Source organism: Diuraphis noxia, unplaced genomic scaffold, assembly GCF_037042655.1.
Source record: "Diuraphis noxia isolate RWA-SAM2 unplaced genomic scaffold, SU_Dnox_SAM2 contig0002, whole genome shotgun sequence".
Classification (NCBI taxonomy): Eukaryota; Metazoa; Arthropoda; class Insecta; order Hemiptera; family Aphididae; genus Diuraphis; species Diuraphis noxia.
Genome location: NW_028301712.1, coordinates 69,436,092 through 69,450,808, shown reverse-complemented (window position 1 = coordinate 69,450,808; position 14,717 = coordinate 69,436,092). Strand labels below are relative to the sequence as shown.

The 14,717-nt window shown below is 28.6% G+C and overlaps 3 protein-coding genes across 8 annotated transcripts; 2 read left to right on the top strand and 1 right to left on the bottom strand.

Moving 5' to 3' along the window:
• On the top strand, nucleotides 1-3,929 carry LOC107172497 (E3 ubiquitin-protein ligase RNF185-like). 5 transcript variants are annotated; one of them, XM_015522786.2, is made up of 6 exons: nucleotides 1-150; nucleotides 803-960; nucleotides 2,433-2,564; nucleotides 2,909-2,963; nucleotides 3,031-3,142; nucleotides 3,211-3,929. In XM_015522786.2, the coding sequence occupies exons 1-6, from the start codon at nucleotides 148-150 to the stop codon at nucleotides 3,306-3,308; spliced, it is 558 nt and encodes a 185-aa protein (XP_015378272.1). In that variant the 5' UTR covers nucleotides 1-147; the 3' UTR covers nucleotides 3,309-3,929. The 5 variants fall into 5 exon arrangements, with proteins under 5 accessions (XP_015378272.1, XP_015378291.1, XP_015378279.1 ...); XM_015522805.2 differs by lacking the exon at nucleotides 1-150 and adding an exon at nucleotides 201-509; XM_015522793.2 differs by lacking the exon at nucleotides 1-150 and adding an exon at nucleotides 201-509 and having other exon boundaries at nucleotides 695-960.
• A 1,048-nt stretch (nucleotides 3,930-4,977) lies between these two features.
• LOC107172554 (tRNA (uracil-5-)-methyltransferase homolog B-like) lies at nucleotides 4,978-8,740 on the top strand. Of its 2 annotated transcripts, none has more exons than XM_015522848.2 (8): nucleotides 4,978-5,904; nucleotides 5,965-6,195; nucleotides 6,288-6,458; nucleotides 6,524-6,756; nucleotides 7,835-8,046; nucleotides 8,140-8,282; nucleotides 8,346-8,424; nucleotides 8,488-8,740. In XM_015522848.2, the coding sequence occupies exons 1-8, from the start codon at nucleotides 5,797-5,799 to the stop codon at nucleotides 8,700-8,702; spliced, it is 1,392 nt and encodes a 463-aa protein (XP_015378334.1). In that variant the 5' UTR covers nucleotides 4,978-5,796; the 3' UTR covers nucleotides 8,703-8,740. The 2 variants fall into 2 exon arrangements, with proteins under 2 accessions (XP_015378334.1, XP_089076816.1); XM_089220690.1 differs by having other exon boundaries at nucleotides 4,981-5,904; nucleotides 5,972-6,195.
• Nucleotides 8,741-11,180: 2,440 nt separating this feature from the next.
• Nucleotides 11,181-14,717, bottom strand: LOC107172580 (uncharacterized). The gene is made up of 2 exons (XM_015522875.2): nucleotides 14,568-14,717; nucleotides 11,181-12,214 (listed from the first exon to the last, which is right to left on the bottom strand). Exons 1-2 carry the CDS (start codon nucleotides 14,619-14,621, stop codon nucleotides 11,555-11,557), a joined length of 714 nt encoding a protein of 237 aa, XP_015378361.1. The 5' UTR covers nucleotides 14,622-14,717; the 3' UTR covers nucleotides 11,181-11,554.

Here is a 14,717-nt window from a genome sequence, read left to right as displayed (position 1 = left end):
AAGATATCTTAATTCTTAATTCGTAGTGGCCTTAGTCCATACCACGATTATAGATAAGATATAATCGTGGTCCATACATCCCATCACATATACCTGTAAGATCAGCCTGCTGAAGTGCTGACCCAGTGCCATTTCTTCTGCGCATCTATGGTATTGAAATTTGAAATAGATTATTAGATAATGTTATCTAAAAAGTAAAAACCTTGGGTAGTATGATTGATTATTATGATATAAAATGTAAATGCATTACACTTAAAAAACAAGATTAATAAATAATTATAATACTGTCGATAGGTGGTTTGTCCCCGCGTTCTAATTTTGTGCTATTTTATTTCTATTTCGCTCTAACTTTTGGGTCTGTCGGCCATAAGTCTGTTTCCGAACCTCGAAGTGCATGTCCGACAATCGACATACATCATATTATTATTTTACCCATTGAAACCTGTAACCTAACGGACTTATAAAATGTAAGATCAGTCTGAGCAAATACGTCATACATTCATCTAGTCGTAAGTTTAAAAAACAATGTTACATCATTTTTCGTTAATCACATATGACGGTCATGTGTGTGTAGTAGTTGTTAACGTTTTCATAAGAGATAATCATAACCAAAATTATAAAACTGTTTACATCAATTACAATCAATTACCATACATTTAATATTAATTATTCGAGATCTATTTTTTATTTTCAGGTGTGTGTATGACGTGTTTGTCTACTGTATGAAATATTACATAGGACTAATGCTACAATATTATTAATTATTACATTCCAATATTAAGTCTGTTTTTGAATGTGTTAGAACGCAATGGCAACCACTAGCAACGGGTCAGATTCTTCACGAAAGAACACAGACAAAGATAATGATAACAAAGATGAACAGAATAACATGTTTGAATGTAACATATGCTTGGATTATGCAAAGGATGCGGTTGTCAGTGTTTGTGGCCATTTATTCTGGTTAGTACCAATGATAAATTAAAACTTGAGTACCAATTAAATTTATTAGTATTTGTAAATTGTTCAATTTCTCTTATTGACAAAATATTGAGTGCATTAAAAATAGTGATTGAAATTTAGTTAAGTCCCTACCTACCTAACCCAACACATTTTCATAAATTATGAAATATAATTTCAGGAAAGCTCTGTTTGATAATTTGTTCTAGTAAAATATATATTAATTGAACATAAAGAAAAATTATAGCACTATTTTGTAATATGGTTTCCATCACTCTTTAAACTCTTTTCAAGACTGGTCGATAATTTCTGTGTTCGTAATCTTTGATCAAGCAAGATGTGGCCTACAATTATCATGCAACAGAATTTTAAATTTCTTCAATTAAAAAAAATCATAATCTGGTGTATGTACTCACTACTCCTTAGTTAAAAAATGGTTTTTACCTTTGTAGTATTTAATTTAAATAATAGCTAATAATCAAAACTATAATAACATTGCTGACGTGATAACAATAGAAATCGCAACCAACTTTCATGATATATCTTGTATGCAAAAAGTAATTAAATAATTATAAATTAGAATAGTAATTAATAAATAATAAAGACTAAATTAGGTACTTAATCGTTCTGCCAATAGTGAAACAAACCTAAAATTGACCCACCAACCTACTACTAATAATTAGTAAATAAAACAAGTATAGGTCTGGATTGAAGCGGCGAGCTAATGCGAAAATCTCAGATCTCTAAAAAAAAAAGACTGATTGTTAGTGTTTAGGCAATTATTTTAAAATACAAATTTAAAAACATTTATTTAACTTGATACACTGTGTAAAATCTAGGTCAATTTAGAAATGTTCACTTGAAAATGTTCCTTTTAGGAACGGTTAAAAATCTAAAACTCGGTAGATCAATACCTAGTCTATCTGGCGCTGCACAAAAAGTAACATTAGCATTACTATTACTATTTGTGCCTCCTATTATTATTATTTAGTAATTGTTTTTTGCTTTCATATTGAGTCACCATCCATCCCTTAACATTAAAAAAGAATAAAAAGAAAATGCTTCTCATAGATCATGTTTGATCTGCCATTACATTCTGCTCATTTGCTTGCAAAAAAAATTAGAACTATTCATTTAAAACATTTAATTAATTTCACATTGGTGAGTAATTAGTTATCATTCAGTTTATGGCTTGCAAGTTATAGAGGCTATAATAGTCAAAATATATACTACAGAAAATATGCAAAGAAAAAAATGTATACATTTATTAGGTATTTATTATTATTATTGTACTGTTAGTATATTATTACATTAAACATTGTTTTATTAAATTAATTAAAAATGATTGACAAAAATCTGATTAATTTTTAAACCCACCATTGTATATGATGGATTTTTAAACTGGATCTGAGTTATTACTATTATTCAGTAATTTAATATTAATTTGTTAAAACCTAAAACTTTTAATGTTATAGCTGGCCATGCTTGCATCAATGGTTAGAAACTCGTTCAAGTCGACAAGTATGCCCTGTGTGTAAAGCTGTTATAAGTAAAGATAAAGTAATACCAATCTATGGACGTGGAAATACCAAACAAGAAGATCCCAGGTAAGTTAAAATTGAAGTTTTTTCACCCTTAAATTAATACAACATATTTTATTAAAATACACATGATGAATTGAATGTTTACTTTTAAATTGAATATTTTATTAATTATAATGTAAAATAAATATAAATAATATAAATCTAATATAATATAATAATATATTATCTTAGATTAATAATATTAAAAATGTTTTAAAAAATAAGTTTTATTACTGGAACCTATACCAACGCTCACATTAATACAAACAATTTTAATTCATTATTTATAGTAAAAATTGTACTCATAAGAGTCTATTTAAATATCAGGTTGTTACTTCCTATTTTTAAAATTATTTTTCTGGTTTCAGAAATAAAGTGCCACCTAGGCCTGCTGGTCAAAGAACTGAACCTGATGCTAATACTGTAAGCTATTGATTAGTAAAAATTTTATTTGAAGAATTCTAATTAGAATCGGTTTAAATTTTGTTAGGGTTTCCCTGGTTTTAACTTTGGAGATGGTGGTTTCCATTTGTCATTTGGAATAGGAGCATTTCCTTTTGGATTTTTAACATCTTTTAATTTCTCTGATCGTCCACATGGAGGTAAGTATAAATTAATAATAGTTTCATTTATGAATTCTTACTTTCAATGACGGATTTAATTTAATTAGTTCCAGTTGGTGGTCAATTACCACAAGATGATCATTACTTATCTAAACTTTTCTTATGGATTGCAGTGGTATTTATTATATGGCTATTGTTGGCATGATTTACTTTTACAGTACGTTCTTTTATATTATTATTTTATTATTCATTGAATTACTTAAGTAAGCACTTCACGGTGGCTTCTTTTTTTATGTTATTATTCACTATCTAGTTAAACCTATTGGCATTAAAACTTTTCAAATTGTCTTCAATTTTTATTATCTGGTGCTTAGTCTGAAATCCTTACTGTGATTGTTAGTTTCATTATTTTTTTATGATACAAAAAACTTAGATTATAGTTTAACTATACAATTTTTACAGTTTGAGAAATATTTGACCAGTTTCACTAATAAGAATATTTTTAGAACAGATAATGATTTAGTTCTGTATTAAATATACTTAATTTGCAAAACAAATATTAATTTTTATATTGTATTATGTTTATTATAACTAAAAATATTTATTTTTACTTCTCTGTCTAATTCTGTATTTAATTACTATTTATGAATATTGTTTTACTAATTATTATTATGATGGTTTTGTTTTGAGTTAATTATAATATTTTAATGATTCTTTATTATTTGTTATGTTAAAACGATATTCGTTTTTATTATATTCATCCCATTTATAATTATAAGGTTATTCAACACATAGTCTGTTATTCATTAAACCTATATCTATTTAATTGTGAATATAAATTTTTTTCTTTATTGAATAATTTAATTATTATCTAATTCAATCAACTAGAAAAAAACATTTGAGATTAGATAGCTTACAATAATGTTGTTAAGTATATTTGATAATGAATCTTTCTTTTAGTTAGTAAACTACCACTGAAAACTAAAAAAGGTTGTATACCAAAAGTGTATTAATTGATTAGGTACCAGTCATCAAATTAAGCATTTCTATTTACAAATATCTGTGGTGTGTATATTATAAACTATACTGGAAAGTGCACTGTGTATAACTACTATGTTATGAAAAACAAGCCGACGTATTCAAACGTTTCCTCCACCACTGCAGGGCAACTAAAAGTTATAAATAAGAAATAAGTATTATTACGTTTAAAAATGATTAAACGGAACCAATAAAAACAATTTAATATAAAATATTTTTTAATAACAGAATTATAATTTATAAGGATACTCTTATAAAATAGAAACAGTACATACAAACTACATGTGTATAAATTATAGTCAACATAACTATACATATTATACAAATGTAAATAGGTACTTATTATTTACTTTAAAAATATTAATAACATATATAATATTACATACATTTACATACACTAATATAATATAATACGATCAAAGTATAAATTATACAAAATAATTTTAAAAAACCAAACACTTTCAATTTGTACACTTAATGAGCAGTTCTAAATATTGTTAAATAAAATCAATTTTGTTAATTTTTGCCTTAATGATGAATTATTTTTAAAAACTTGTCTGGAATTTATTTCTTTAGCATGTTCTTATATTTACAAACTTAACTAAGTGCAGTGAGCCAGTGAATAGGCTATACTCATAGCTGGGGCTAGGTAAATTGAGTCCGAGATAAGTTTGGTACATTTTGAAAGCGGTAAATTGAGTCCCGGGGAAAAATAGGAAGTAGGTAAGTTGAGTCCAGGAAAAAATAAGGTAGTAGGTAATTTGAGTTCCAGGGAAAAACAATTTATATGTATTTAAAATTTAAAAATTTTTATAGAGTATATTTTTAAATTTTAAATGCATATAAATTGTTTTTCCCTGGAACTCAAATTACCTTCTACCTTATTTTTTCTGGGACTCAACTTACCTACTACCTATTTTTCCCCGGGACTCAATTTACCGAGTTAGGGTCATTTGGGACTCAATTTACCAACCCCGTCATAGCTTGGGGAACCAATATTGACATTTATAGGGTGTGAAGATAAATATGCAGGTATTGGGTATACAATATCATTTATCAACTATATAATATCATTATCATAATACAAGAGTATCAAAGCATTGGAGTCATTTAAAATCAATGATAAATAATACATGTATTTTCAGAATCAAGCTAAAATAAATATGGTTTTCAAAACATTAACTTTGATCAATAACTAAAAATGTTTTTATATTAACCCAGATTAGTTCATAATTATTAGCATATTATGTAATATTGAATCGCAGACGTTTCGCCCCCGATAAAAAAGCCATTGTAATCACTCTTATCAGACTTATCACTCTTCTAAACTAGTCCATAGGTCCATTGATAATAATTTATGTTATAGATTACAAAGTTTTATTGCTTTTATAGTTAAGTTCAATTTTCAAACTTTCAATTCTGTGGTTCAATCGCGATGTAGAAAACCCTGTTTATTATATCGTTGACAACGTTGACCAGTGACCACCGTTTTTGGCGCCCAATCTATCTAAAAGTGTATCTGTTTTTGTTTTTTTATTATTGAACACTACTTCTGCACCTACCCGCTGTTTTAAAAATTTTAACAGTATACTAGATACCTATATTGGCAACTTTTGAAGACATATAAAAATAATATTATTTTGGTTTTATTTAAAATGTATTCACCTTATTATAATAATAATTTACACAACATTGTAAACATTAAAAGGCCCATATACCTGACGTACTCGTTTATTAATCATTGGATGCAAATTCGTAAAAAGGTATACTAATAATTTTGTTAAATAGTTAATATCACTTTACTATAAATGATTTATTATTAGAGTTCAGTTATTACCAACAAAGTTGAAGTGTCCAATTCGGATATACTTACTGACGAAACCCAATTTCGTGCGTTGGAAAAATCTGTAACTCCATTATGTCGAATGCCTTATGAGAAACAATTGGTTTTGAAACAACAGTGGACAAATACTGTATGCAAAGAAGTTCGCAGTCGACTACACAGTGCAAAAACCTTGATTACACTACCTAAAATCTTCCCCATCTCGTCATCTGTATGTATTTATTATTACAATAATATTGTATATTTTTTGATTACCTACATAGGTACTTTTATAATTTTTATTTTTTCGTGTGTATGTATTAGCCACAAATAAATGAATACCGCAATAAAGATGAATTTAATTTTCGACCTGGTATCGATGGTGACCCTAAAACCCTTGGATTTTTTGTCAACAATCCATCTGAAGGAAATATCTATTGTGTGTCTGCCATGAAATTAATTAATATGAAACAGTCACATAAAGATATTGCTCAGGTAGTTTATATTTTTGTCTTAATCATGTCTACCAGATGTATTGATATAATTTTTTTCATTTTAAGGTTTTTGAAGCTTTTGTTAGAAAATCTGAATTGCCCGCTAGTTATGATCACATGGATGGTGGTTTTTGGCGAGGAATCATTGTGCGTAGTAATTTAAAAGGTGACAAAATGGCCATTGTGGTTGCTAATCCTAGAGGTTATACCAATGAAATTATGTTAGATGAACAGCGTAAATTTAATGACTACTTGAAGAGTATTAATATTGATTTACAATCTTTGTATTTTCATCCCAGGTAATTATTAATACGTTGACTGCCATGTAGCCGCCGGTGGCCTCAAGAATATTTATCATGGATAAGCCAAAGATATTTTTCAGTGTCATTATAAATTTGTATTTGTATACAAGGTGATTCTTTTAAGTGGGTACACTAATTATCTTGAAAAGTATTGACTTTTTTCAAAATATTTTGAAAGTTGTTAAAAAACCAACGTTTTTATTAAAAAATTATATTTTTAAATATTTTTTATCCTTATCATTTTTAAGTTTTTTACTTTTTTAAATGACAACATAGAGTTTTAATTTCATATTCCAAAGCAGAATATTTTTCTAAGTATTTTAATTCATAAAAATCGAATTTAGGGCTAGTAGTTTTTGAGTTATAAGTATTTAAAGTTTAGATTGGCAGAGTGGAGTGGTACGTTGTTACCCCGCAAAATGTTTTTCCACAACTTCGCTTGTCTAAACTTTAAATACATATAACTCATTAACTACTCGTCCTAAACTCGATTTTTATGAATCAAAATACTTAGAAAAATATTCTGGTTTGGAATATGAAATTAAAACTCTATGTTGTCATTCAAAAAAGTAAAAAACTTAAAAAATGATAAGGATAAAAATTATTTAAAAATATAATTTTTTAATAAAAACGTTGGTTTTTTAACAAGTTGAAACCATGTAAAAAAATATTTTGAAAAAAGTAAATACTTTTCGAGATAATTAGTGCACTCACTTAAAAGAATCACCCTGTATATACTATTGAATTTGAAAAAAAAAATGTTAAAATTATGTTTATTACATTTAAAAAATTGCAATTATTCGCACTACGCCACAGCGTATTTTTAAGATCATTATTGTAGTGCCATGGAAAAGTTAACAATATAAATCCAAATTAACTTACTGCAGCCTGCGGCCGTATGGCCTCCTACGAATGCTATGGTGCTGCAGCCAGCAGTCTAAAAATTATCAATACCTAATTATTTTTATACGGATGCTGGCGGCCGCATGGCAGTCAACGTGTTAACTTATTGTTGTATATGATATGTTAATTGAGACATTTTGTATTAAATATAGATTTTGTTCAACTCGTTTAGTTTGCACACTAGAAGTTCAAAAGATTCAACATTCATTCTTGTTGATGGAGATAAATATATTTATGAGGATTTATGCAGTTTTAAGTTTAGAATATCTCCAGACTCATTTTTTCAAATTAACACATTAGCTGCTGAAGTTTTATACAACGAATTGTTCAAATTGATTAATCCAACCAAGACATCTACCCTGCTTGATTTGTGTTCAGGCACTGGTATAATTTCTTAAAAATACAATCATAATAAACAATTAAAGATAAATATTGAATTATTTTTGAGATGTTAAACAAATTAATTTAATTTCATAGGTACAGTAAGTATAATAGGCAGTCAACGTGTACAGTCATGTGTTGGTATTGAATCTGTGGCACAGGCCGTTAATGACGCTAAAGAGACTGCAAAAATAAATAATGTACACAATTGTGATTTTATTGAAGGAAAAGTAGAAGTGGTAATTACACAAGTGTTCCCTTTACTAACAAACTGAAGCAATTCATAATATATTTTTTTAAAGGTATTAAAACAAATTTTGAGTGAATTGAGCATGACCAGTGATTTATGTGCTGTATTAAATCCCGGTCGAGCAGGCGTGCGTAAGTTGATATATATATTATACATAGCATGTTAAATGTTTTATTAATTGTCTATGTTTTTAGATCCAAAAGTCATAAATGCTATTAGAAATAACAGGTTGATCAACAGTCTTGCATATGTGTCATGTAAAGCGGACAGTCCAATAACTATGAAAAACCTTGTGGAATTAGTTGTTAAAAACAAAAAATCTCGTCCTTTTACATTGAATTCCATAAAACCAGTTGATATGTTTCCTCATACAAAACATTGTGAATTAATTTTCTTGTTTAAACGTTAAATTATGATTGAAATAAAAAGATTATAATTATAAATGAATTTACATTTGTTTCTAGTAAATTATTGTTGTACTAAAGATTGAATCACTAAACAAATATTTTAAATATAAATAATAAATATTATATGAGCTGTCTGGTCTAGAAAAAAATGATTTTAGTTTGTCTAAAAGTATATGAGATTTAATTTTTTATATAGGCTTACAAAACTTATGTTGCATGTTATTTAAAGATAATTCCAAAATATTCACCTCAAGACAAAATGCAATAATCCTAATAATATTACCATATTTCAAAAGGTTTTTGAAAGTATTTTGAAGTTGAGATTTTATGTTCTGTTGCAATATTTACTTTTAACTTACTTAACTAAAAAAAAAAATCACATGTGGAATATTTTTATGAGACAAAAATTCATGAACACTGAACAGAGTTGCATATGCTGGCACATTTTTATGATACAGAACCAATTTTTCAGTCACTCTTCTCAGTTATCAATAGTACATTTTCTCTTAAAATTGTATGACAAAACCTAATAAATATTTATATTTATATTCTGTTAATTGTTGGTTATTTTGGAATTTTTTTACACATTTTCACCACAACATCATTCCATAACATGAGTTATCTTCAGTTGACTGCTGACCATCTTTAAAAACATTCATTCAAAAGTCTTTGAACAACATAAAGAATTATCTCCAAAAAAAGTATAGTATAAAAGGTATAAGCTGGAGATTAAAGTCTAATCCGATTTTTGATCATAAAAAATTACTTATACACTAAACAAGTTAGTGGATGAAGAAAAGAAATCCATTTACAAGCCAACTGTCTCTTTCTTTAACGAAAAATACCATGTAAGCAATTGGGAAGTTCATAGCCTATGGTTCTGGGCACGCGAGACTGCATCGCCTCTGCTCAGAGACTTAAAAAAAAAAATGCATTAGAATTAAGAAAACTTAAAGAAATGTGCTTAGTTGTCATGAGAGACACACTTAACATTATTCATAAGCATTTATACTCTTAATATTATACACATCCATATTATAAAACTTTTATTTTACTTATAATCTTATTCACCATGTTTAAAACATAATGATTTCTCATTTATATTCTATGATCACTCCGTAATTTATTGTATGCTTTACTTTTTAAAATTTTTTAACCCCATTTATATACTATTTTTATCCATTTTTTACAGTTACAAATATGTTTGATTTTTACACTGTGTCACTGTGTTTACCTTGTATAGGCAAGGGCAACCTGATAGACGGGCAGTTCACTATGAATAAAGTTGTTTCTCTCTATAATAATATAACGTATATTTATTTATTTTATACAGACTCTGGGTTTTACGCTTGGCGACCCTAGGATAAATGTAAAATATTTTAAAAAAAAATGTTTACTAAAAAATTAACTTAGGCAGCGGTGCTTAACCGGTGTTCCGTGGAACACCGGAGCTTCATAAACTTGGCTAAAGTGTTCCGACAACATTTCGAAATATGCGAAAAAATCATAAAATTATTGGGATAATTTAATTTTTGGTTTAATCGTTTTAAATAATTGTACTTAATACAACACAATACGAGTATATGTATATAATTTTAGTAAAAAAAAAATGAAAAGTACCTATTGTTTTATTTTACGTCTTTACGACCTAGTGCTCTTCAAAAATCTTAAAAAATTATAAGTGTTCCGTGGTTCTAAAAAGGTTAAGAACCACTGCTCTAAGGCTTAATTTATGTACGACGATTTTAGAAGGTACCTATTGTGTAATCATAATAATTGCTTCTAACTTACAAGAAAGTAAAAAGTTGTTATCTTTAGTTCATTGTGCTAGGTAGATATTATTTTTCTATTACCTACTGTTGAGGGCCAAAGGGGATATTTAATATTATGAATCCGAACTTTGGTGTATTATCTGTGATTTTATTTAATATAGTAAATAGCAGCATGTAACGCGTCGAAACGGTGTGTTTGGTTGGATAGCTATGACGCATTGACGCTACTAATGATAGGTATAAGAAATAATATGCGACGAAGTCCCCTGAACGACGTTATATTAATAATATATATATATATATATATATATATAATTAATATATTATATTACGTTATCGCTCGCTTAATTTTACCGGCTCCAACAATATTACTATAGTAGAATACTTTTCCAGTATTTCTGCTGAAGTTATTTTATAAGCTGCAACATCTTTTTCATTTTTTTTCAATATTTAATATTGATAGGCAAGTCGAGGTATTTCTATTATAGTCTGTATAGATATTTATAGTTAACGATAATGTTCCCAAAGTGTATCAGGTATCCCGAGATCCTGTTTCGCCACTGTAGCAACACCCCAAACGTACAAAACTACAAAATATGTACCTTTATGGACTATGTTATAGTTGCAGGGTCGTGTATATAGAAATGTTGAAGTCTCTTGGAACAAAATTCACGACTGTGATCATATGATTTAAAAAAACAAATGGAGTTTAATGTCAATATAATATTTTATTCCATAATAGTTGCACAGGTATTTTATATGATATATGATATTGAAATAATGTACTTACGTAAGTGATGATTACTGTAATAATTAAAAGTTAACAAAATAATATTATATTAGGTATAACATAATATTTGTCGCTGCTCAGATGTATAGGTATATCTAAATAATATAAAGTAATTAATTAGGTATCATAAATCATAATATAATATTATGGTTTGTCACTTACACTCAAATATTTAAAGTACGCGTATTATACACATGCACAAAAATGACATTTTAATTATCATACAGCGTTTACGCGATGATTATATATATTTGATAACTACATATTATATAATAACACGCGCGGAATCGCTCTACTTGAAATTGGACGAGAATGAAATTAGGCCCTTGGACATGTTATTGTTCATTTTCATGGAGCCTAACATGTTGAGCGTCATGTGGATAAAATCGAAATCCTTGATCAAATGTTTAGGGCACCAATCGATTTTGTTCACGATGCCAGTGATCGCGTCCAGATCCCTGATCATGCTGCCGCTGTTGACCATATTAGTGACCTTCTGTACGGCGTTCGAGTCAACGTCCATCCGGATGCTGGACACCGTGTTGTACAACTCGTTGGTAATATCCTCAAAGCCCTGTACGGCAGTCGGGTTGGTGATGATGGAGGTAAACGTGTTGTACAGCTGGATCTTGCGGTCGGCCCGTTTACTGTCAAAAGTCACAGAGGCATACTTCTTCATCAGCCTCACCAGTGATGACCAGAACACATCGTCTCTGAGCACGTTATTCATCGTGTTCCTCAACGCCCTAATTTCCAGCTTGCCGTTCTCGTTGGCCCGGTTGATGTTCTCAATCGTGTCCCAGAACATGTCTTTCACGGCGGTCAAGTTCGGGTACTTTTTGGATGGCGACGGAGACGATTCTGGTGCCTCGTTCACTTCTTCAATGGTCTGCATCATCTGGTCGTCAGATTCATTGGATTGAACTCCATTATAGCGGACTGAAAACGCGTCCTGCAACAACACGATAACGTCCAAGTGTACAGTTATATAACGTCCGAGAAACGAACAAAATTCGCTGATGGACTAGGTAGGTAGTCGTTTGACAAAAAAACACAAACATCCTAATAAAACGATGAAAAGCTGTGTTGGTACTCTGATATAGATTTGATATACATAATTATGAGTCTGGGCATTGGCGAGTTAAAAGTTAAAATTATTAGTTAAAACGTTAAGTAAATTAACTCGTTACTTTTTTATTCAAATTAATTATTCTTAACTTAATAATTTATTTTTTTAAGATTAACGTGTTAATTTCAAATTAATATTATTCAAAAGTATCTAAATTAAGTTCATATTTTTGTCCGAATAACATGTATACCACTTTTCGGATAGATGGAGTCAAGTATGAATTCAGAATTCAGAATTTCATGATTTTTTTTTAGACAAGTAGATTTTTTGATAGATGGTGCTTATTGATGTAGCATTTTAAATTTCTCCAGTAATTTTCTTGAGCGTGGGAAAAGAAAACTGAAAAGCTATCTAATAAACCATTTTATGTGCTTGGATTTTTTTTTTTTTGCAAATTAGAAAATTTTTATAATAAACTGAGTCTAAGTTACTTTTTTTTCAATGTTAACTTTTAAATTAACGAGGTAACGAAAAAATATATGAATAACATTTAACTAAACTTTATTATTTTAGTATAACTTATAACATAACGAGTAAAAAATCTTGAAATTGGGATCTTTGAAATCCCAGCCTTGCACTTATATTTTATATTTGTATGTAGCTATGTCTTAATATAATAAGACTAAAGACTACTAAGACTAATAAGGGAAATATTGAACTAGCAATTAATTTTATACATCTACTATAAATTGGAAAATCCAAATTGTACTTTTTAATTTACATAGTATTATTCATATCCATAATACTATGGTCGGATCAACCGGAGCGGCGGACTAGCAGAGGGCGTACGAGAGGGGTTCTACTGTATCATACTTAGGTATTTAGGCAAATAGAGATATTTAGTTTTTTTGTTTTAGTTAAACGGGTTAAAAAACCTAGTTGCATATTGTAAGAAACAGACTTGACGCAGTGCACTTACGGACGATAATTGATTACCTATAGTACTTACACTGTAATAATTCATGAAATATATTAGAGGACAAAACAAAACATATAGAACAAACAATAAACAATGAGTTAGGATTTTAACATTAGAAAAAAAAAATTGAAATGCAATGTAATTTTATTGTATCTATAAAGTCACATAGAAACCTTGAAATTAAGCTTTTGTATTTGGGTATACTGCTACTGCTGGACGTTGGTCAGATATAACAGTTACGGTATGGAGGTCATTTGGCGTGCGCAGATTTCTTTCGAAAGGTATTCCGGTGTTTTTAAAATGTATACCATAAACCTAACTAAATATACGAAAATAACTTCTCAATACCTATCAATATAAAATAATTCATCTAATAAATAATGTAAATACGAATCTAAATGAAAATATAACAATGAAATCGAATTAATATATTTTGGTTTCTTCTGAATATCCAATATGTTTATAAGAAAAAAAAATTATCAAAATATTCAAGTTCTAATCATGAGCTAAGATGTTATATTACTATGAGTCCATGAAATATCTTAGTAGTTTATGATTCTAATCAAAAAATTTACAAATAAAAACTACGATTATAATAACTCTACGGGAGATGCCATATTGCGATTGCATTCATGCCGGATCCCCCGCGCACGCCTATATTATATAGGTCCTTTTGTATAAACTTTATTTAGAAGGCGTGGCCTGAAGATATCTCATTCAGGTCTATAGGATACGCAACAATGTGTATATAAAAAAAAAGCTCATAGTAATGATAAATGATTTATTGTAAAATACCTCGCGAATATACTTCAACAATCATCTACATAGATTTTGAAGTCGTCTACATAACAAAGGCACAAGAGAAGGTGGATTATATTAATTTACAGTTGTTTGCTTAATTATTTATATGATATTGATATGGGTACCATAAACTTGTGTTTCTAGAAAATAATACTATATAGTTCTATACAAATAAACTTACTACCTACACTATAATATAAAACGTAGGTTTTAGATAACTATAGGTATATTATACACAGACAATCTAAGTATAAGAACTGAATTTTTGAATATAGAACTGATCGACACGATTCCTGAATAATATACAATAGTCAATAAGTCATAATATATGATGAAGGTAAAACCTAGTAGGTACCAAATACTGAAATATCAGCTATATAGGTACTATTATATAGTCTTCACGTTTTATATATTTAGATACCTACCTAATATTGATTTTATTCTATTTGAATTTACCTGTAAGAAGAAAGAGCACAGCACGAACGCCAATATTTGGATGCAAGCCATCATTGAGCTTTTTTGTATAACAATCGCAGGTTAACACAAGTTCTGTATTTTTATACCCGAATACTGTGACTTGTGCTGGTTATTTACGTTAACAATACC